The sequence below is a fragment of the Vipera berus genome (assembly GCF_964194415.1).
Source record: "Vipera berus genome assembly, chromosome: W".
In the NCBI taxonomy this organism is placed as follows: domain Eukaryota; kingdom Metazoa; phylum Chordata; class Lepidosauria; order Squamata; family Viperidae; genus Vipera; species Vipera berus.
The window spans coordinates 73,134,475-73,157,428 of record NC_138210.1 but is presented as its reverse complement, the minus strand read 5'-3'; the positions used below and the strand labels follow the sequence as shown (position 1 = coordinate 73,157,428).

General features: G+C 41.1%; 1 protein-coding gene across 1 annotated transcript in view; it reads right to left on the bottom strand.

Annotated features, from left to right (window-relative positions):
* Positions 1-12,560, bottom strand: part of LOC308676462 (meiotic recombination protein REC8 homolog) — a gene marked incomplete at its 5' end in the record, with an annotated part of 28,854 nt that extends 16,294 nt beyond the window's left edge. The window contains 6 exons of the mRNA XM_081342276.1: positions 3,239-3,320; positions 8,322-8,436; positions 9,335-9,410; positions 10,214-10,356; positions 12,318-12,386; positions 12,505-12,560. Of these exons, the coding sequence (XP_081198402.1) occupies positions 3,239-3,320; positions 8,322-8,436; positions 9,335-9,410; positions 10,214-10,356; positions 12,318-12,386; positions 12,505-12,560 (541 nt within the window). The remainder of the gene's footprint in view (positions 1-3,238; positions 3,321-8,321; positions 8,437-9,334; positions 9,411-10,213; positions 10,357-12,317; positions 12,387-12,504) is intronic.
* Between the last annotated feature and the right edge of the window lie 10,394 nt (positions 12,561-22,954).

Below are 22,954 nucleotides of genomic sequence, written 5' to 3'. Positions count from 1 at the left end.
AGCACTGCAGCGATTCACATAACCCAACGGTGGCAGGAAATGTCATAAAATGGAGCAAAACCCACTTCGCCAATTTTCGCTTAGCAAAGGACATTTTGGTCGTCAGTTGAGGACGACCTGTGCTGGGAAAATAAATAGCTGGCCTTGCAAAGCCAGGAAATTCAGAGAGTTGGTTTTTTTTAAAATTCACGGCCCAGTAATGTGGTTTGCTCATCTTTCACGAGGTAAAAGATTCTGGTTTTTTTAATTATTATTACCATTAGTTTTGCTGCAAAAGATTGCAGGGTTACCAAAGGAATTCTGCAAGGTTATTTCCGTACAACGGCTGTTTCACAGCTGTCGGAGACAATGGCATTCAAGCAAGCAATGATCAAACGGAAGGGAGGGGCGGCATTGTGCAAACAGCATGAAAACACTTGTTAAAACTGGGCTAGCTGTCGGCAAGCCTGAAACTTCTCAACCAGAAGCTGCAGAGAAGAAAAAAAAAAGAAAAAAAAAGGAGAAGGTGGCAGCCTGTTTTCGTGATCCTCCGAAACAAAGAGGGTCGGGTCACCGTAATTCCCACACACACACACACACGCCTTAATTTCCTGCAAAAGGTCACGTCTTCCTATCGCGAAGTGTTTTGTTTTTTGTTTTTCCAAAAGGCGACTGGATTTTCCAGTTTTTCTTCCTTGAAGAGGTTTCGCTTCTCTATCCAAGAAGATTCTTCAGTTCTGGCTGCAGGATGGAGGATGGAAGGATTTATATTCCTTTGCGGTCGGCTGGCCGTTAGCACTCCCTCTGGGAATAATCGTTGAGGCCACTCGGAGGTTTATCTGTGCCCTCGGGAGTCACAGATAGCGCACATGGGTTGTCCTTCAGCAGTTCCAAAAAGGCTCCACACCCATTTGCGCCCTGATTCAGATGACCCTGAGGGCACACAGATAAACCTCCAGGTGGCCTCAACGACTCCCCGAGGGAGTATTAACGACCAGATGACTGCAAAAGAATACAGCCAGTCCAAGAAGCTTCTTCGGTTCTGACCGAATGGTGGAGGATGGAAGGATTTATATTCCTTTGCGGTCACCTGGTTGTTAGTACTCTCCCTGAGAACTCTTGAAGCCACTGGAGGTTTATCTCTGCCCTCAGGATCACCCGAATCAAGAGGGCAAATGAGCGTGGCGCCTTCTTGGAACTGCTGAAAGGACCGCGTTGTAAAGTGGAGAGAGGCGTTGTTATGACACCACCAGCCCTGTTGAGAGAGGGGTTCGAAAGAAGGGTTCGAAAGCGGCCATCTACGTTAAGACCGAACAGTCCTCTCTCAACAGAGGGGGAGGAATAGGACACCACCTCTCTCCTTGTTCACAACGCGGCCCTTTCAGCAGTCTCCAAAAAAAGTTCCACACCCATTTGCGCCCTGATTCAGATGACACACAAGGGCACAAAGATAAACCTCCAGGTGGCCTCAACGACTCTCAGAGAGAGTCCTAACGGCCAGATGACTGCAAAGGAATACAGCTAGTCCAAGAAGCTGCTTCTGTTCGGACCGAATGGCGGAGGAGGGAAGGATTTATATTCTTCTTTGCAGTCACCTGGTCGTTAGTACTCCCTCTGAGAATCGTTGAGGCCACTCGGAGGTTTATCTGCGCCTTCAGGGTCATCTGAATCAGAGGGCAAGTGGGTGTGGAGCCTTCTTGGAACTGCTGAAAAGGACCGTGTGGTAAAGAGGAGAGAGGTGGTGTGGTAACAGACACACACACACACACACACACACACAAACACCTGTGTGGAGAAAGGGGTTTGCAACAGAGGGGGAGGGATAGGACACCACCTCTGCTCCTGTTCACAACGCGGCCCCTTTCAGCAGTTTCCCAAAAAAGTTCCACACCCATTCGCGCCCTGATTCAGATGACCCTGAGGGCACGCAGATAAACCTCCAGGTGGCCTCAACGATTCTCAGAGAGAGTCCTAACGACCAGATGACTGCAAAAGAATATAAATCCTTCCATCCTCCACCATTCAGTCAGAATTGAAGAAACTTCTTTTCTTTTTTAAAAATTTTATTGGATTTTAATAGGGTTAGGAATAAGATAGGGTCAGGGTCAGGGTTGGGGTTTAGGCTGGGTTAGGGATCGGGGTTGGGACTAGGACTGGGTTGTGGGGTCAACATTGGGGTTATTTTCCCCCGGTAACATTTTCAGTATTTAGCAAAGAAAATATTGTCTGAGTCAGGGTTTTTTTTCTCATAGAACGCTCAGAACGGCGTTCCGGCACCTTTTTTGGATGGAACCTTGTAGGGTAGGCAAGGCGGGTTGTATGACATGTGTGAGTTCCGGCACCTTTTTCTTTTACAAAAAAAGCACTGGTCTGGGTACATATGTTTAGGTAACGATAATTGATATAGCGACAGATAGCAGTAGTTAAGTACGATTGGCTATCGTAGACAGTGTTAATTAATCAATGTATAACATTCTTCTTACTCGTACGTATCGGAAATGACATATCTGGACTGAGGGGTTTTAAAGTTTTTAAATTGTGATTTTAATTTTTTGGGGCTAGGCTTAATTTTATTTTAATTTTATAGTGTATTGTTTTTAAATTTTGCCTTGTAAACCGCCCTGAGTCCTTCGGGAGTAGGGCGGTATATAAACCGAATTAATAAATAAATAATAATAATATCGTGCTCCTTTCTCCCTCCTTCGTTTTCCTAACCCTCGCTAGAAATTATCCCGTGTGCTGAGGTAAACTGAGTCTTCTTTCTCTTTAATATCTCTAAAGGCAATCTATCAGAACCGAAGAAGCTTCTGGAAGGAGAAGCGAAACGTCTTCGGGAAAGAAAGAAAAAAAAATAAAGGAAGTCCAGGGGCCTTTTGAAAAAAAACAAAACACCTTTGGGACAACCGTGGATCTCCACAGAGACTTCAACGCTACAATGCTTTGAAAGCTGCGGTCCCCCCCCAAAAAAGCAGGTTTTTCACAAGTGGCTTCGTAACTTCTGGGCCGTTTCCCGTTTGAAGCCGAAGCCGAGCAGAGGAGTGCGAAACCTCTGCAAAGAACAGGGTGCGAGTCACCACATCCTCCCACCGCTCAAAGTGGTTGTCGGGGTTTTCCATTTGTGGGTTTGCAAGTCTTCCTGAAGGGCCAAACTGTTTCACGGGTGGGGGAGGCAGGCCTGAGGATGAGAGAGACTTTCAACCATCACCCCCACCCCCCACCCCCCCCACCCCAAACTGCAGACCTGAATTTTCGGCCTCACCTGCCCTTCGAGGCGGGACAGAAGGAGGGGACCGTTCCAGAGGGCTTCTGTCAGGAGTTGGGGCCTCCAAGATGTCTCGGACCTTGGCAAAGAGGAAGACGGATCAGTCTGATATTGGGCCAAGAATTGGATTCTTGCGTCTCAAGTGGGAGATTTTGGCAGTTCTGGACCAGCTGGATGACCTTAACAGGGTCAGGTGTGGTTAGTGTGGATGGGACACCACAAGGAAACCCCGCCATTGCAAGTGACGCTAGAAAATAAAACATCTACAAGTCCATATTTTCTGTATTAAAACTTCCTTTTTACAGCCCTGTACAGGTAACCCTCTACTTACAACAGTTCATTTACTGACCGTTCAAAGTTATAACGGCACTGAAAAATGACTGTTTGTGACGGTTTTGCACACCCACAACCGTTACAGTAATGTCACATACTCAAATTTCAGGCGCCTGGCAATTGGTTCGCATTTATGACGCTTGCAGCGTCCCGGGGTCACGTGATCCCCTCTTGCGACCTTCCAACAAGCAAAGTCAATGGGGGAAGCCAGATTCACTTAACTAACATAACATAACAACTGGAGCGAGTGACTTAACAGCTGTGGCAAGAAAGGTTGTAACATGGGGCAAAAGCCAGTTAACAAATGTCTCACTTAGCAACAGAAATGTTGGGCTCAATTGTAGAAGAAAATAATAATAATAATAATAATAATAATAATAATAATAATAATAATAATAATAATAATAATAATAATAATAATAATAATAATAATAATAATAATAATATGGGATAGCCCAAAGAAATACAACAAGGATGCGCCTTGGCTAAAAGAGGTGGATGTAAACAAAACAAAAGTTGAAATGAAAGAACTAGTAATAACAACAAAAATGGCTCCCGACCTTCGCTCCTTTCACCGCGACCTGAAAACTTGGTTATTTGAGCTTGCCGGCCTGGACTGAGGGTTTGGGATAATATAATATAATATATATATATATATATATATATATATATATATATATATATATATATATATATATATATATATATATATATATATATATATATATATATATATATATATATATATATATATATCTTTAATCCCATTTATATCCCGCCCTTCTCTGAAGACTCAGGGTGGCTTACAATCTAAGAAGCACAAATCAAATGTGCTTAGCAGTAGCCTTCATTCTATGTATATGCTTATTAGGGCTTTCGCCCCCCCCCCCAGCGGCATTATTACAAAGTCAGCTTAATTGCCCCCAACAATCTGGGTCCTCATTTTACCTACCTCGGAAGGATGGAAGGCTGAGTCCACCTTGAGCCTGGTGGGACTCGAACCTGCAATAATTGCAGGCAGCTGGTGTTACTTAAGGAGGCATTAGCCCACTGCTCCACCAAGGCTCTTTTATATTGTGTTTTAACTGCCCTGTACACTGCCCCGAGTCCTTCGGGAGAAGGGCAGTATATAAATCCAATAAAATAAAATAAATAAATAAATAAAAATGGTAGAAAAAAAGAGCAAGGAAGATCAAAAATTGGTCAGCACCAGGGGAAGATGAACTGCATGGGTTTTGGTTGAAACATCTAACCGTTATATACCCACTCCTTGCCAAGCAGTTCAACAATATACTGTACTACAAGGAGGAGAAATTGAAAAGTGGCTAGCAACTGGGAAAACCTACCTAACAATGAAAAATACAGCAAAAGGGGCAACACCAGGCAACTGCAGGCCAATTGCCTGGTTACCGACAACTTTCAAAGTGTTAACTGGTGTGGTAGCTGATGCAGTCCAACAGCATCTAGTTGAAAACAATCTCTTTCCACCCGAGGAGAAAGGAAACCGCCCCAATAGCAGAGGAACAAAAGACCAACTCCAAATAGACAAAATGATCTTGGAAAACCTGCACGAAAAGCAAGACCAACCTGAACGTGGCATGGATCGACTACAAAAAGGCATTTGACTCTCTGCCACCTGACTGGATAATCAAGTGCCTAGAAATAACAGGAGTCAGTAGAAACATCAGAAACATTTGTGCAAAGATCGATGGCACAACGGAGGAGGGCACAGTTGCAGGTCAATGGTGAAAGACTGGGAGAGGTTAATATCAAGAGAGGAATATTTCAAGGAGATTCATTATCGCCGCCACTATTTGTCATGGCACTGTTTCCTCTGTCAACAATACTGAATAACTCAGGACATGGCTATCAAACATCAGAAACACCTGCCAGACTACCCCACCTCCTTTACGTGGATGATCTGAAGCTGTATGGAAAAACATCATCTGAAATAGAATCGCTGCTCAACACTGTCCGTATATGTAAAGTCGCGTGCTTCACATAGAGACGGACACAGAGCTGGGGTAAAGATGAGTTTATTCTGAACAGAACGAACTGGGGAAACAGGGAAGCCTGGCGTCTATTTGTACCTGCCCAGGTGGATGGCATCCAATCAGTTCAAACTTGGGCTTCCTGCCAGTGCAGGTGACAATGGGTGTAGATCCTGGCTCCCCACCAGGCTGACCATGCCTGGGGCTGTCAACAGCTTAACTCATTAGGCTTATCCTGAGTGAGCAGTTATCGCCCGGAGCTGTCCAACCCCTCTGCTGATCTGCACCATCAGCCTCCTGCTGTGCTGTCCTTTGTGTATGCTGGGAGGCAAACACTGCAGTATATATAGCCAAGATATTGCAATGGAGTTTGGCTTGGACAAATGTTGCCACGCTTACTCTCTCTCTCTCTCAAAAAAAAAAGGAACAATAGTGAAAGCTGAAGGAAGCAAGATGCCCCACGGAAATAACATGAAGAGTCTGGATGAGGAAGATTACTATGTAAGGTTTTACACTTAGCCTCACAATTGCCCCAGCATTACTCAGGAATTTAAAAGAGCCAAAAAAAAAACACCTCCTGAGCCGAGGTTTCGGCAAGCAAACAACTTTTATTTTTGATCAACACAGAGTTGGGTGGCCACGTCTCTCTTCGTGGCTGGTAGAGAGATGATGGCAACAACCAGGAAAGATGTCTTCCACCTTGGAAGACAGCAACGGATGGAAACTAGTCAAGGAGAGAAGCAACCTAGAACTAAGGAGAAACTTCCTGACAGTGAGAACAATTAACCAGTGGAACCACCTGCCTCCAGAAGCTGTGAATGCTCCAACACTGGAAGTTTTTAAGAGACTGGACAGCCACTTGTCTGAAGTGGTATAGGGTTTCCTGCCTGAGCAGGGGGTTGGACTAGATGACCTCCAAGGTCCCTTCCAACTTACTATTATTGTTATTATTTATTTATTATTTATTTTATACCTTTCCAGAACAAAAGAGATCTGGTCTTGGCACTAGGAACCAAAAGTTACAGAAAAATAATCCCTAGATGATGACTCATACACAACAACAACCCAGGCTCCACCACAACTCCTTTTCCCCCCCCTCCCCTTTAACATGAGGCTTTTACTTTTCCAAAATACATAAAGCATCTGACTACAAAATAATGATTACATAATAACAATACAAATATCAATATAAAATGATATTTATCCGGCGCGCCAGATTTATGGAACCATCTTCCGGTCGAGCTCCGGATGGCGCCTGATCTCCGCTCCTTCTGGCGCGATCTTAAAACCTACCTTTTTGAACAAGCTGGCCTGGCCTGATGGGATGGGGTTGGGTTTTATAAATTGATCTTAACTTTTTAATCTGTATTAATTTATTACGGACATTGCTGTTTAATTACTTTTTAATTTTTGTATCTTGTTTTTTATTATGTATTGCCCTGTTCACCGCCCTGAGTCCTTCGGGAGAAGGGCGGTATACAAATTAAATTAATAAATAAAATAAATAAATAAATAAATAAATAAAATGGTTGTTAATGATTACTATAAGGGACGCGGTGTGGCTCAGTGGGTTAGGACGCTGAGCTTGTCGATCAGAAGGTCGGCAGTTTGGCGGGTCGAATCCCAAGCGCCGCGTAACAGAGTGAGCGCCTGTTACTCGTCCCAGCTTCTGCCAACCTAGCAGTTCGAAAGCACGTAAAAATGCAAGTTAAAAAATAGGGACCACTCCGGTGGGAAGGTAACAGCGGTCCTTGCGCCTTTGGCATCTAGTCATGCCGGCCACGTGACCACGGAGACGTCCTCGGACAAGCGCTGGCTTTTCGGCTTTGGAACGGAGATGAGCACCGGCCCCTAGAGTCGGAAACGACTAGAACGCATGTGCGGGGGAACCTTTACCCTTAATGGTTATAATGTCAAACCTATACTAAAATCATAAGCACAATAAAATCCCTTCAACTACAAATACTTGGGTATCCTTCGAGCTGACAACATCAAGCACACTGAAGTCAGGAAAAAAATCAGAGGTGAAGAGAGCGAAGAAGATCTTAAAGTCCAAACTCAAGGGAGGAAATACCGTGAAGGCAATCCACACCTGGGCAATTCCAGTCACTCGATACACAGCTGGAATAGCGGACTGGACTCAAGCAGAACCAAAAGCAATGGATAGGAAGACCAGAAAAAGAATGACAATGAACCAGGCCCTTCATCCACGCGGTGACATTGACAGCTACCCAGAGTCGTCTCTCGAGACAAGAATGGCACCATAGAAATCTAATCAATTGGTGAAATAAATAGCAGTCACACTTAGAGTCGTATACCGCTTCACAGTGCTTCACAGCTCTCTCTAAGCGATTTACAGAGTCAGCTTCCTGCCCCCAACAACCTGGCTTCTTATTTTACTGACCTCGGAAGGATGGAAGGCCGAGTCAACCTTGAGCCGGTGAGAATTGAACTGCTAGCAGCTGGCAGTCAGCAGAAGTAGCCTGCAGTACCGCATTCTAACCACTGCACCACCGCGGCTCATGTAAATAAATAAATAAATAAATAGTCTGTGGCCAAGGAAACTGGGTGATGCAAATGGAGCTCAATGGGAACATTTCCCTTTTCCTGGAGAGGCCCAGCGCTGGATTGGAACTCGCTGCACAGAAACTAGAAGAGCTTGCGGATCTGGTCCCGGAAGCCGGATGTGCTGGTGGTGGTGGGGAGGTTAGGGTGGAGAGAGTAGCAGGGGCACCTCCAAAAAGGAGGCTTCTTACATGTGGGATGGAGAAAGGACTTGGCAGCAGCGGTTCCATCATGCCGAAAAAGGGGTCGGGGGCATCCTCCAGAGCTTCCATTAGAGCCAGTTGATCCGGCACCAGCAGACCTGGTCTAGAGTTGGGAAAAAGATAATGATAAGGTAAGGTAAGGTAAGGTAAGGTAAGGTAAAGTAAAGTAAGGTAGGATAGGATAGGATGGGATGGGATAGGATAGGATAGGATAGGATAGGATAGGATAGGATAGGATAGGATAGGATAGGATAGGATAGGATAGGATAGGATAGGATAGGATAGGATAGGATAGGATAGGATAGATGATAATAGATAATAGATAATAGGTAAGATAGGATAGGATAGGATAGGATAGGATAGGATAGGATAGGATAGGATAGGATAGATAACAGACAATAGACAAGGTAATGTAAGGTAACGTAAGATAGGATAGATAATAGATGATTGATGATAGATAATAGATAATAGACAAGGTAAGAGAGGATAGGATAAATAATAGACAATAGACAATGTAGATAATAGACAATGGACAATAGACAAGGTAAGGTAAGATAGGATAGATAATAGATAATAGAAAAGGTAAGGTAAGGTAAGAGGATAAGATAGGATAGGATAGGATAGAATAGATAATAGATAATAGACAATATAGATAATAGACAATAGACAAGGTAATGTCAGGTAAAGTAGGATAGGATAGGATGGATGATAATAGATAATAGACAATAGACAAGGTAAGGTAAGATAGGATAGATAATAGATAGATAATAGATAACAGGTAATAGGTAATAGATGAGATGAGATAAGATACCCTTTATTGTCATTTTTTACTGTGGGCACACTGGCACACATTAAAAATGAAATTTTCTTGCCTGCTCTCAAAAGTGTACATGTAGATAACACACATAACACAAGAGAAAGAATTATCTTGCCAAGGAACCTTACAAAAACCACAAATCACAGGCCTTTGAAATCAGTCAGGGAAAATCTCAGTCGCTCACTGTTCAAGGTCGGTCAGATCGATCCTTATTTGTTGATGGGCACGGCTAAGGAGCTCCAAGCTGTGTTGAATTTCCTCTGTAAAGAGAGAGAAAAAAAATTTCAGAACCAGGGGAATCACCCAAACGTGGACGCATTCTTAATCCAAATGTTTCCAAAACATCTCAGTGATTAATTTCGGAAAAACCCCTGGGAGAAGATTCTGGAAGGAAAATAAAAATGCAGAAATGCTTTTCATTCGTTGCTTGATTTAACTTCTTCCAGTTAACCACTAAAAACCAACAGACTTTATATTTTAGCCTACACAGCAGTGTTTCTCAGCCTCGACCACTTTTAAGAAGGGTGGACTTCATCTCCCAGAATTCCCCAGCCAGCATGGCTGGCTGGGGAATTCTGGGAGTTGAAGTCCACCCGTCTTAAAAATTGCTGAAATTGAGACGCATTCACCTACTGAATCTGGCGTCTTATAAGACAAGCAACTTTTGTGGGACGCATCTGATAAGTATGCCGCAGCGCTCAAAAACGTCTGCCTTTTAATCAAACTTTTATCTTAAAGATGCTACCAGCTGCCTCTTGTCCCAAAAGTGCTTTTCCAAGGAGGCAACACTTGTTTTTTCCTCTGAAGACATTTCGCTTCTCATCCCGGAAGTTTCTTCAGCTCGGACTGGTCACCCTTCTTGGAAGCTTCTGGGATGAGAAGCGAAACGTCTTCAAAGAAAAGCAAGGAAGTCCAGTTGCAAAAGCACCCTTGGGACAAACACGACCCTGGAGGACCGAGAATCTCCATCGACGTTCAGCTGCTTCTTGGACTTCGGAAAGAAGGAAGAAATTTCTTCTAAGAAGAGAACAAAAGAGACAGCTAGTTGGGATAGAAATCGTACCAACAAGATATTGGCACTGGCGACTGTAGACCAAGATCACACCGTACTGCAACTGAGCGGAGAGGTAGAGCGAGAATCGTGGCCGGGATGAGCCAGGAACCGGCGACGGGACACGGACCAGGATGTACGCCATGATCTCCTCACTGTAAGGAAAAGGAAATACAGAGAATATTTAGGTACATCTATATACATCAGTAACCAGGTTGTTCACCAAAGCGCCGGAGGGAAGGACGAGAAACAACGGTTGGAAACTGATCAAAGAGAGAAGCAACCTGGAATGAAGGAGAAACTTCCTGACAGTGAGGACAATCAACCAGTGGAACAGCTTGCCACCAGAGGTTGTGGGTCCTCTATCACTGGAGATTTTTAAGACGGGGCTAAACAGCCACTTGTGTGAGACGGTATAGGTCAGTGGTGGCAAACCTATGGCTCGAGTAGAGATGGTAGAGCAGAGGTCACCAACCATTGTCGACTGGTGGACTGGAAGGGAGGGGGAAGCATTTTACGTGCGTGCGTGTGCGCGCGCATGGGGCCGCAAGCATGCACGTGCTGCAAATGGGGCGGGGCTAGTGCCTGCATGATACTCACTAGCCCTGCCCTGTTCTTGCGCGGTGCAGTGCCTTGTATCAGCGCCTTGCAGCACAGTGGCCCATTTTTGCACCCCTGGTTTCACTCAGAGGCGCCTCCCTGCCCCCCCCCCAGGGCACCATAATGCTGATGCGCCCCTGGCACTTTGCAATAAATAAGTGGGTTTTGGGTTGCAGTTTGGGCACTCGGTCTCTAAAAGTTATAGGTCCTCCTGCTTGAGCAGGGGGCTGGACTAGAAGACCTCCAAGGTCCCTTCCAACTCTGTTATTCTATTCTATTCTATTCTATTCTATTCTATTCTATTCTATTCTATTCTATTCTATTCTATTCTATTCTATTCTATTCTATTCTATTCTATTCTATTATTCTATTCTATTCTATTCTATTCTATTCTATTCTATTCTATTCTATTCTATTCTATTCTATTCTATTCTATTCCTTATTTCGTTATTCTATTCTATTCCTTATTTCGTTATTCTATTCTATTCTATTCTATTCTATTCTATTCTATTCTATTCTATTCTATTCTATTCTATTCTATTATTCTATTTTATTCTATTCTAATATTATTCTATTCTATTCTATTCTATTCTATTCTATTCTATTCTATTCTATTCTATTCTATTCTATTCTATTCTATTCCTTATTTCGTTATTCTATTCTATTCCTTATTTCGTTATTCTATTCTATTCTATTCTATTCTATTCTATTCTATTCTATTCTATTCTATTCTATTCTATTCTATTCTATTCTATTCTATTCTATTCTATTCCATTCTATTATTCTATTTTATTCTATTCTAATATTATTCTATTCTAATATTATTCTATTCTATTCTATTCTATTCTATTCTATTCTATTCTATTCTATTCTATTCTATTCTATTCTATTCCTTATTTCGTTATTCTATTCTATTCCTTATTTCGTTATTCTATTCTATTCTATTCTATTCTATTCTATTCTATTCTATTCTATTCTATTCTATTCTATTCTATTCTATTATTCTATTTTATTCTATTCTAATATTATTCTATTCTATTCTATTCTATTCTATTCTATTCTATTCTATTCTATTCTATTCTATTCTATTCTATTCTATTCTATTCCTTATTTCGTTATTCTATTCTATTCCTTATTTCGTTATTCTATTCTATTCTATTCTATTCTATTCTATTCTATTCTATTCTATTCTATTCTATTCTATTCTATTCTATTCCATTCTATTATTCTATTTTATTCTATTCTAATATTATTCTATTCTAATATTATTCTATTCTATTCTATTCTATTCTATTCTATTCTATTCTATTCTATTCTATTCTATTCTATTCTATTCTATTCTATTCTATTCTATTCTATTCTATTCTGTAATTCACTTAACAATTGTTTCATTTAGTAGCAAAAACTTTGGGCTCAACTGTGACCGGAAGTCTAGGATGATCTATAATAATAATTAAAAAAACACCCACCCAGCGGGCCTGAGTTCCTCTTTTAGGGAAGGTCACCCGTCACTCACCAAGTTTGGGGAACGTTGACTTTCAAGTATTCCCGCTTTAGGAGTTTTGCGGCACCAGTGGCTGCCAACCTATGGGACATAAGACAATGTCAGTCTGTGGGGTGGGCTTTAAGACACCCCCCCTTGAACCCATGTGCAACTCTATTCGACTGCACCCAACCTCTGAATTTCCAACAAAGGCAATTACCAAATTGTAGAAAAGCATCCAACATGGCGTTGCAGAACGCTGGGATAGTAGAACATGCTGGAATCAGTGTTGAAGAATAAGAGGAAGAAAAGCAATAAGGTTGTTCGATTTTTAGAAATTTATATATATATATATGTATAATATTATATATATGGAGGGATGTTTGCACTTTCTTCTAAAGAGTGGCCCTTTTCCAGAAAAGAAAGCTATATTATATATATTGTATTATTTTATTATTATATATATATATATAATATATATATATTATTCAAATTGATTAAGAGGCAGATATATTTAAGTCTGTTTGAAGTCAGGAGTTTGTTTGATCTTAGAAATCAAGTAATCTTAATGCTTTAGTTTGATTTGAGACAGCATCAAATTTTAGACAGGCACTTTGTCTTCCCCATAAAGTTAAATTATTTCATTGCGAATTAGGCTTTTTATCGAGATTTAAAGTGAAAAGATGTAGAGAGCGGAGTTGTGGAGATTTTTTTTTTAGCAACGCTTTTAAATTAAAAGGGTCACATGAACAAGTTAATCAGCAAAAGACCCCTTTTAGGCCTAGAACTAACTATTATATAAGAAAGCAGAACTGAAGCCCAGTGGATCACACCATTAAAAATAAATCTTACTATATTAATTGTGAGAAGTAAATGAGGATAGAGTATTAAGAATTAAGATTTTGGTAAAAGGAATTGGCAGGACTGTAGTAACCACCAGAAACTTGAGACAATTAATTAGCACCAACTGAACAGAGCTAATTAATAAGGGACAAATGATTGAGCTGGAAAAAATAACAGATTAACAGAACCCAGAAATTCAAAATTTTAAAAATTTATTTTTTTAAAAAAAAACCTTGTCATCAAAAGTTCAAAAATGGAAAAGGCAGATTCCCCCAAAAAGACAATTAACAAGGGGCTTAATTAATGCCTGATAATAAATTAAGCTGTTATAACTGGAGTAAAGCCAATTGCTTGGAGCTTTTGACCAACTCTATCTTGTTAATTATTGCAATTATTGAGAATTAAGTTGAAAAAAAATTAATAAAACGATACACTGAAAGAGTTAAGCCATCCCCAAAATGGGGGACCTGGTTGGTGAGTGATTTTTAAAAAAAATATGGAGGAAGTAATTAAGGGATTATTTGGAATTAAGAGAGGAAAAGGTTTGGATTCCAAATGACTCTTGTAAATTAAAGTCTCTAAATTCCCTCAGTGTATCCTAGACATCAAATGAAACAGGTGTCGGTTTTGCCTCTAAAAGAACAACTTTGGACCAATCACTGCTGTTTTCCAAAGCTCTGGCCAATAAGAATCTCTCCCTCCTTTAATGGCTCAGCCAATCCCAGCATGAAGAAAAAGATGAAGGTTTCTTCCAGCTTGGAGACAAGACAATAGTTCCATAGTTCCAACCAATCACATCTCTGTACAGTATTCACTCTTCTGCCCCGCCCCCCAAATCCCACTGTGCACAATTGAGTAGCTCCACGCTCCTGATTGGATGGAGCCCAACACTTGCTGTCATCCCGGCTTCTTTTGGGAGGGTGGACCAATAAGAAGGCTGTCTGGAGTTGTAGCCAATCAAATCTTAGCTCTTCGGTTCTCAGGTAGCATAAATGCCATTCAGTCTTTTTTGCCCAGGTTCCTACCCCAAGGCTCATTCACCCACCCGCTTGCTAAGCTTGACCAATGAGATGAAAGAGTTTGAGAGGAAAACCATCCAATCACAGCGCACCGTGATTTTGCCCTACCTATTTACCCCGGAGACAGTGTACTTCACCCCAAGGATTAATTAATTGATTTATATCCCGCCATTATTATTTTTATAAACAAGTCAGGGTGGCCCACATGCCTAATACTACTTCCTCTTCCTATCTTCCCCACAGCAACACGCCTGTGAGGTGGACTGGGCTAGAGAGAGGGAATGGCCCAAAGTCACCCAGCCAGTTTCCTTGGCTAAAGTGGAACTAGAACTCACCATCTCCTGGCGATAGGCCCAAAGTCATCCAGATAGTTTTCCTGGCTAAGAGGGGACTAGAACTCTCAGTCTCCTGGTGGTTGGCCCAAAGCCACCCATGGGCAAAGACGGGACTAGAACTCTCAGTCTCCCGGTGATTGGCCCAAAGTCACCCAGGCGGCTTTTGTGCTTAAAGGACTAGAACTCACCATCACCTGGTTTCTAGCCCAATTAATATGACTGCTAATATCCCATGTCTGTTGTTAGTATTACTATTACTTCAATAAACTTGCCATCAAACTCTCAATGACTCTGGGAAGCCCACACACAAAAAAAATTGCGATAAAATGAATAAAAACATGAAAAAATAAAGACACAATACTCAGTCTGTTTACACACTGACAAGGTATCACGAGAATAGAATAATTCACAATAGGTATCCAGGACTGTCTTTCTTGGTCGGCCGAGACTACCTTACAAGGCTGTGGTGAGGGTTAAAACGGTTGCTTTGTAAGTGAGACGGGCGGCCTCTAAATACGCTACATACCGTAAATTAAGGAAATAAATAAAATAAAAACAGAATGGGTTAAAAACCCATTCCCCACCCCCTGCTTTGGTCCTTATCAAAGCAAATAGTACAGAAAAATTCCAACTCAGCCATTTACATCCTGGCCTTTCTAAACAGGCTGTATTACATATTCCATCGTCCTGTATCAGAATGATTGGGCTTGATGGGAGTTGTGGTCCCAACACACCCGGAAAGACCCAGATTGAGGGAAATAGCGCTGTCAAAATCACAAAAGAAACAGCCTTTCTGTCTTCCTTTGCAATTTCCTTTTTTTTTTGTTAATTTATCAGGGAGAAATTGCTAAAGGTTTTATTACGTGGCCTTTGTTTTTCTTAGTTTACTCCTACAATTAAGTTGAAAGGCTAACTTTTGCCAACTCTTCCCAGGCTTGCACCATGTAACCCCTTAGGAATGCTTCGGCCATGTTTAATTAGTTTTATCTTACAGTGAATTTGCAGGGATCAAAGGGAAAATGATTAGGGAGGATAGGTTGCCTAGCAACCCTTGGGAGTATAGTCTGACCTCGCCATGCCAATCACACATGCCACCCCCTGCCTGGAAATGGAGCTTTGAACCATGAATTGCAGGCTGATGTCATCTTGTTATCTTAGTCCAGTAATTTGGCAAGCTTTGCTTTAGATTTGTTAGCAAGGTTATTTTCAATGATTGATCCAAAAAGGCTGGGGCTCCATGCCTGGCGGTGCTAGCCCAATTAATCATACACCAAAGTTTGAGATAAATTTAATTCTACTGAATACCTCATTAAGGGTTTATTCCCACAGCAAGTGACCAGAAACAAAACTTGATCTCAGAAGTGCATTATAAACAATTGTTCCCTATAAGCATTCAGTAGATCTGAGATTATCCATCCGTCCATCCATCCATCCATCATCTATCGTCTATCTCTTCTATCTCTTCTATACAATTTATGTTTATTATCAATCATCTATTTCATCTATATCTTCCATTATACATATATCTATTATGTATCTATCTGTTATCTATTATCTATATCTGTTGCTCTATATCTATCTATCTATCTATCTATCTATCTATCTATCTATCTATCTATCTATCTATCTATCTATCTATCTCTGTCTATCTATCTTTATCTGTCTCTCTACCTATCTACCTATCTATCTACCTATCTATCTATCTATCTATCTATCTATCTATCTATCTATCTATCTATCTATCTATCTATCTATCATTCATTCATTCATTCATTCATATATCTACAGTATTATCTTAACAACTGCAGTGATTCCCTTAACAACGGTGGCAAGAAATGTCCTAAAGTGGGGCAAAACTCACTTAACAGCCATTTTGTTTTGCAATAGAAATTTGCGGCCGTCAGGCGAGGACTTACCTGTATATCTTTACAGATGTGCCCGAACTGAATGCTGAGGTGTGATTTAACATGTCACATCAATTCGTTAAATGTTTCAAATCCAGCCCAGTTTTCCATCATTAAAGGCAGTCAGAGTTGGAAACAAACCTAGAGGTCATCTAGTCCAGCCCCTAGCTCAGTGCAGGAGCCTCTCCTCTTGTTAAAAATGAAACAGGCATTGATTGATGAAGACGAACTGGACAGAAACTGCCCACTTGACAAGCCCATTTCAACTATTTTAAGAGTTTGATTTGATTTGATTTGATTTATTATATTTATATGCCACCCTTCTCCCTAAGGACTCAGGGCGGCTCACAACAATAAAAACTAAAAAAGAACATGAAAATACAAAATTTAAAAAAGAATTAAACCGTAGTTATCTTCAATACATAGTAATTTAACCCCATAAAACCAAATTTAAAACCATAGTCAGTCCAGGCCCGATTGTTGAAACATCCAGGTCTTCAGGTCATGGCGAAAGGACCAAAGGTCGGGGTTGAATGATTGATATGGAAATACAGCCTGGATCCCTGGATCCCTTCTCCAGATACCCCTGAATAAAACTGGAGGAACCAGAAAAGTGTAATTTTAACTTTAAAATTTACTGGATGCTTTCTGGATCCCTTGAGGACGTAGCAGGCTTCTGTTTCTGCCAAAACCTTGCAGATGAGAAAAATAAGATCCGAATGAGCTTCACTGCAGCAGGGGTGAACGCCAACTGTTTTTAACAGAGCAGAGCAAAATTTGCAAAATTCCCTTCCCGCAGAGGAGATCCTTTTTGGTAGTCCATTCGATAAAGCATGGAGAAGTTATGGGTTAAGGCAGCCAGTTCCAAAAACCCCAAATGCACAATTTTAGAATCACTGGTACCAGGCTGAACAGTAGTAACTGCAAGAGCGTGGTGGACAATCCCTTAAATAGGAGCCAGCCGTGTGCTGCAGCTGCCAAAAAGGCCAACACAGTGCTAGGCTGCATTAACAGAGGGATAGAATCAGGATCACATGAAGTGTTGATACCGCTTTACAAGGCCTTGGTAAGGCCACACTTGGAATACTGCATCCAGTTTTGGTCACCACGATGTAAAAAAGATGTAGAGACTCCAGAAAGAGTGCAGAGAAGAGCAACAAAGAGGATCAGGGGACTGGAGGCCAAAACATATAAGGAACATTTGCTGGAATTGGGAATGTCTAGTTTAATGAAGAGAAGGACGAGGGGGTGTGGACATGATAGCAGTGGTCCAGTATCTCAGGGGCTGCCCCAAAGAAGAGGGAGTCAAGCTATTCTCCAAAGCACCAGAAGACAAGAAACAACAGCTGGAAACTAATCAAGGAGAGAAGCAACCTGGAATGAAGGAGAAATTTCTTGACAGTTGGAACAATTAATCAGTGGAACAGCTTGCCACCAGAAGTTGTGGGTGCTCCATCACTGGAGGGTTTTAAGCAGAGACTGGACCGCCATGTAAATGGCTGTCATTGTAAATGCAATTAATCGTTAAGAAAATTTTCACTAGTAAGAATTTGGTGGGAGAAATAAACTAAAATAAGTATTGTAACAGGATTTATGATAAGGCAACTAAAATGACTAATAAGAAAAGAAATATTATACTAGTATGATTATTATTCTTTAGGAATATTGGAAAAACTATATACTCAATTGTTATTTATCAAAGCAATAAGAATTGTATTAAATCAATGTTTGCAAAAAAAGGATATTTTGGGGAAAGGGGAAATCAACTAAAATTAACATATGGAATACAGATGATAGAAATTGTTAAAGAGTGTGTTCTACAAATGTAACCCAGACAACACACTGTTTTCCAATTATTGAGTGATTTATGCTTTGTTAAAAAAAATCAATAAAATATATTTAAAAAAGAGAAGAGACTGGACAGCCATTTGTCTGAAATGGTAGAGGGTCTTCTGCCTGAGCAGGGGGTTGGACTAGATGACCTCCAAGGTCCCTTCCAAATCTATTATTCTGTAAATCCTCAGCTGAAAATATAAATAACTACCCTGATCTAATAGTTTGATGGCCGCTGAATTTTGAAAATAAACTGCATTGTTCATGTGTTCACAAGAAAACCTGCAACATTTTTCTTCGTAACTGGAAAACTGATGTGTCCCCTCCACTTCCTGGAAACCATTTTAAAAGTCTCATGTTTTAAAATGAGTCAACAGCCTTTTGAGTTTCCTCTTTTTTTTGTGACAAAGGGCAAACAGAAAAGGAAGCAAAAAAAAATCAGCCTGAGAAAATATTATTTTATGCATTTCAACAGGACTAATTTACTCACGTGAGGATGTTCTTAAAACTGTTGTGTTCTCAGACACGTTGTAAAGAAAAGCAGTGAAACAAAATATTTTTTTTGGAAAAACAAAATGCTGAATGAAAAGAACTGGAGAGAGGAAAAAATATTATTATCAGGATCTTCAGTTACTCCAAACTGCTTGTTGGGGGCATAATGTACCAATGACATAATACTCTCAAAATGGAAATAAAAGACATTTTATTTTCTAAAAATGGGTAAACCCACGGTGTTCCCAGATTTCGTGTGGGTTTGGCCCTTCCACCTTCAAGAAGGTATTATAAATCTGGATACAGTTAGTTCTCGACTTACAACCGTTCGTTTAGTGACAGTTCAAAGTTATAAAGGCGCTGAAAAAAGTGGCTTACAACCGTTTTTCATACTTACGACTTTTGTAGCATCCCTTGGTCATGTGATCAACATTCAGCTGCTTGGCAACTGTCTCATATTTATGACGGTCGCAGCGTCTCGGGGTCACGTGATCCCCTTTTGCAACCTTCTGACAAGCAAAGTCAAATGGGGAAGCCAGATTTCGTGTTACCTCAACCTATCATCTGACGTGATTCCCTTAGCAACTGTGGCGAGAATGGTCGCAAAATGGGGCAAAAGTCCCTGATCAAATGTCTCACTTAAGAACAGAAATTTGGGGCTCAAATTGGCGGTCCTAAATTGAGGATTACCTGTGTAATATTTCCAAACGGACAAAGAAAAGATGTTTCCAGAAATATTATTTCATGCAATTCTTTCTTTAAACAGAGACTAAGATATTTCGGAAGAGAATTGTTTAAACCCGGAGGCAAAATTTTACTTTTATTTTTTTTTTAAAAAAAGTTTTCATTGATTTTTTTTCCATACATACAGTAATAATTTTTCAACCAACATGCCGTCCGAGTTTACATTTGCTAATACATATTTAATTCCTAATCCTTTATTTTTTCCTCTAGCCATCGATAGAATAAGTCCCAAGTTTGGTAATATTCTGTTTCTTCTTTTTCTTTCCATCTCAATAGTCAAATCTGTCCATCTCTACGCATTCTAGTATTTTTTAAATTATTTCTTCATCCTTCATTTTTCCAATATTGCGCATATATAATTCTTGCCCAGAGGCAAGTTTTTAGTCAACGCTTCCGTTTAACTTAGTCTGAATTTTGAATCAGTTTATAGTTCCGTGGGTTGTGTGAATGACCTAATCCTAATTCCACAAGCCGAAATTCAGCTAGTCAAGAGGATTATCAGTGCTCTCAGAAAGCTAAAAATCCAAATGAACGACACTCCAATCCGTGGAAGTAGCTTTCAGCAGCCATTTTGGACTTTAAACCTCTGCATGGAATGTGACAAAACCAACAAATAAATACAACCTGCCTCCAGAAGCGGTGAATGTTCCAACACTGGAAGTCTTTAAGAAGAGACTGGACAGCCATTTGTCTGAAATGGTATAGGATTTCCTGCCTGAGCAGGGGGTTGGACTAGATGACCTCCAAGGTCCCTTCCAACTTTATTTTTATTATTAACAACCTGCCTCCAGAAGTGGTGAATACTCCAACACTGGAAGTTTTTAAGAAGAGACTGGAAGCCATTTGTCTGAAATGGGATAGGCTTTCCTGCCTGAGCAGGGGGTTGGACTAGATGACCTCCAAGGTCCCTTCCAACTTTATTATTATTGTTGTTGTTGTTGTTGTTATTAGCCAGATGTTCAGACTGGATTTCGCATTTTTGTCTACCTATCGAGTCCTTACCAAGGATGTGGATGTTTGATGGTATTACAGATCTCGTCGCAGGATGGAAGCAGTTCCTAGTAAGGCTGCCTTTTGCAATTGACTAATGGCGAATTTGTCAATGCTGATGGTGTTCAAGTGGTGCTCCAGTTGTTTTGGGATTGCACCTAAGGCGCCTATTACTGTTGGTACTACCCTTGCTTGCCTTTGCCACAGTCTTTCTGTCTCTATTTGTAGGTCTTTGTATTTTGTTATCTTCTCCAGTTCTTTCTCGTCTATTCTGCTGTCTCCAGGCACTGCCACGTCCGCTATCCAGACTTTTGTTGGTCTTTCTTATTGACAATTGTTAAGTCTGGTGTGTTATGTTGCAGGTGCTTGTCTGTTTGAATTCCGAAGTCCCAGAGCAGTTTAACTTTATCATTTTCTATGACTTTCTCTGTTTTATGATCCCACCAGTTCTTGCTTACAGGCAAATGATATGTCTTGCAGATAATAATAATAATATAAAGTTGGAAGGGACCTTGGAGGTCATCTAGTCCAACCCCCTGCTCAGATCTTCCAATGCACCGTTGTTGCTACTTCGTCGTGCCGCTGCTTGTAGTCAGTCTGTGCGATCTTCTTGCAGCAGCTTACCAGGTGGTCCACTGTTTCTTCGGCTTCTTTGCAGAGGCGGCACTGACTGTCTGTTGCTGTCTTCTCAATTTTGACTTTGTATGTGTTTGTCCTTAAGGCTTGGTCTGGTGCAGCCAGAATTAGTCCCTCCGTCTCTTTCTTCAACTTTCCTGCTCTTAGCCATTGCCAGCTCTTGTTATTATCTGCTTTCCCAGTTATTATTATCATCATTATTATAATATAAAACTTTTATTCATAAAAGATGAAACTCAGTCAACTGAACACTCAAATTGACTGGCCCCAATGGTTGACACGGGTTGCTGCCAGCATCCTAGGTGTCAACCAGGTATCTCCTTAAAATGTAAGATCTTCCAAGTAGCGCAGTTTTTTTGTAGCTTTGCTAGAGTTATTGCAGGAAGCTGCCATTTCTCGATGTATTTTGTAAAGTTTTTGGACATCGTTCCCAGTGCCCCGATGACAATGGGTATCACTGTTATACATTTCATCCATAATCGCGCGGTTTCGATAGCCAGGTCGTGGTATTTCGTAATTTTTTCCAGTTCTTTTTCTTCGACTCTGGCATCTCCTGGTACAGCGATATCAATCAGCTGTACGCTCCGGTTCTCTACGACTGCGATATCTGGCGTGTTGTGTTCCAAATGGCGATCTTGTCTGTATTTGGAAGTCCCACAAGATCTTCACCCTCTCATTCTCGACAACTTTTTCCACCCTATGTTCCCACGACTTTTCAGACACAGGCAAGTCGTATTTTTTACACAATGCCCAGTGGATTAGTTTAGCAACTCGGTCAGGTCTAGCTTTGTAATCAGTTTGTGCGATTTTGCTGCACTCACATATTAAATGTGAAACAGTTTCAGCTTTGTCGTTGCAAAGATGGCAATTATTATTATTATTATATTATTAAAATCCTGTAAATCTAATCTCCTTTTGTGATCCAGGTAGTCCTTGCTTTACAAGCCATTCATTTAGCAACCAAACTTCCAACATCACAGAAAAAAAGCGATTTAAAAGCAGGCCTCGCACTTACGGCCATCTCCAAGGTCACATGATCAAAATCTTGGTGCCTGGCAACCAACGTTCACAATGGTTGCAGGGTCTGGGGTCTCGTGATCGCTATATGTGACCTTCACAACTGGCTTTGGACATGCAAAATCAATTTTGGGGAAGCCGGATTTGCTTAACAATCAACTGATTCACTTAACGTCTGCAGCGATTCACTTGGCAACCGCGGCAGAGGTTGTAAAACAGAGCACGATTCACCTAACCATCTTTTTGCTTACTAATGGAAGTTCTGCCATTCCCCCCCCACGGTGGTCATAAGTCGGGGATTCACCTCGCTCAGTACTAGTAACTGTGAGAGGGATCTCGGAGTCCTAGTGGACCATCCTTTAAATAGGAGCCAGCTGTGTGCTGCAGCTGCCAAAAAAGCCAACACAGTGCTAGGCTGCATTAACGGAGGGATAGAATCAAGATCACATGAAGTGTTAAATTTACAAGGCCCTGGTAAGGCCACACTTGGAATCCTGCATCCAGTTTTGGTCCCCACGGTAGAAAAAAGATGTTGAGACTCTGGAAAGAGTGCAGAGAAGAGCAACAAAGAGGATCAGGGGACTGGAGGCTAAAATATATTAAGGACAGTTGCAGAAATTGGGTATGTGTAATTTAATGAAGAGAAGGACGAGGGGGGACATGATAGCAGTCTTCCAGTATCTCAGGGGCTGCCCCAAAGAAGAGGGAGTCAAGCTATTCTCCAAAGCGCCTGAAAGCAGGACAAGAAGCAACGGATGGAAGCTAACCAAAGAGAGAAGCAACCTGGAATTAAGGAGAAATTTCCTGACAATTAGAACAATTAACCAATGGAACAACCTGACTCCAGAAGTGGTGAA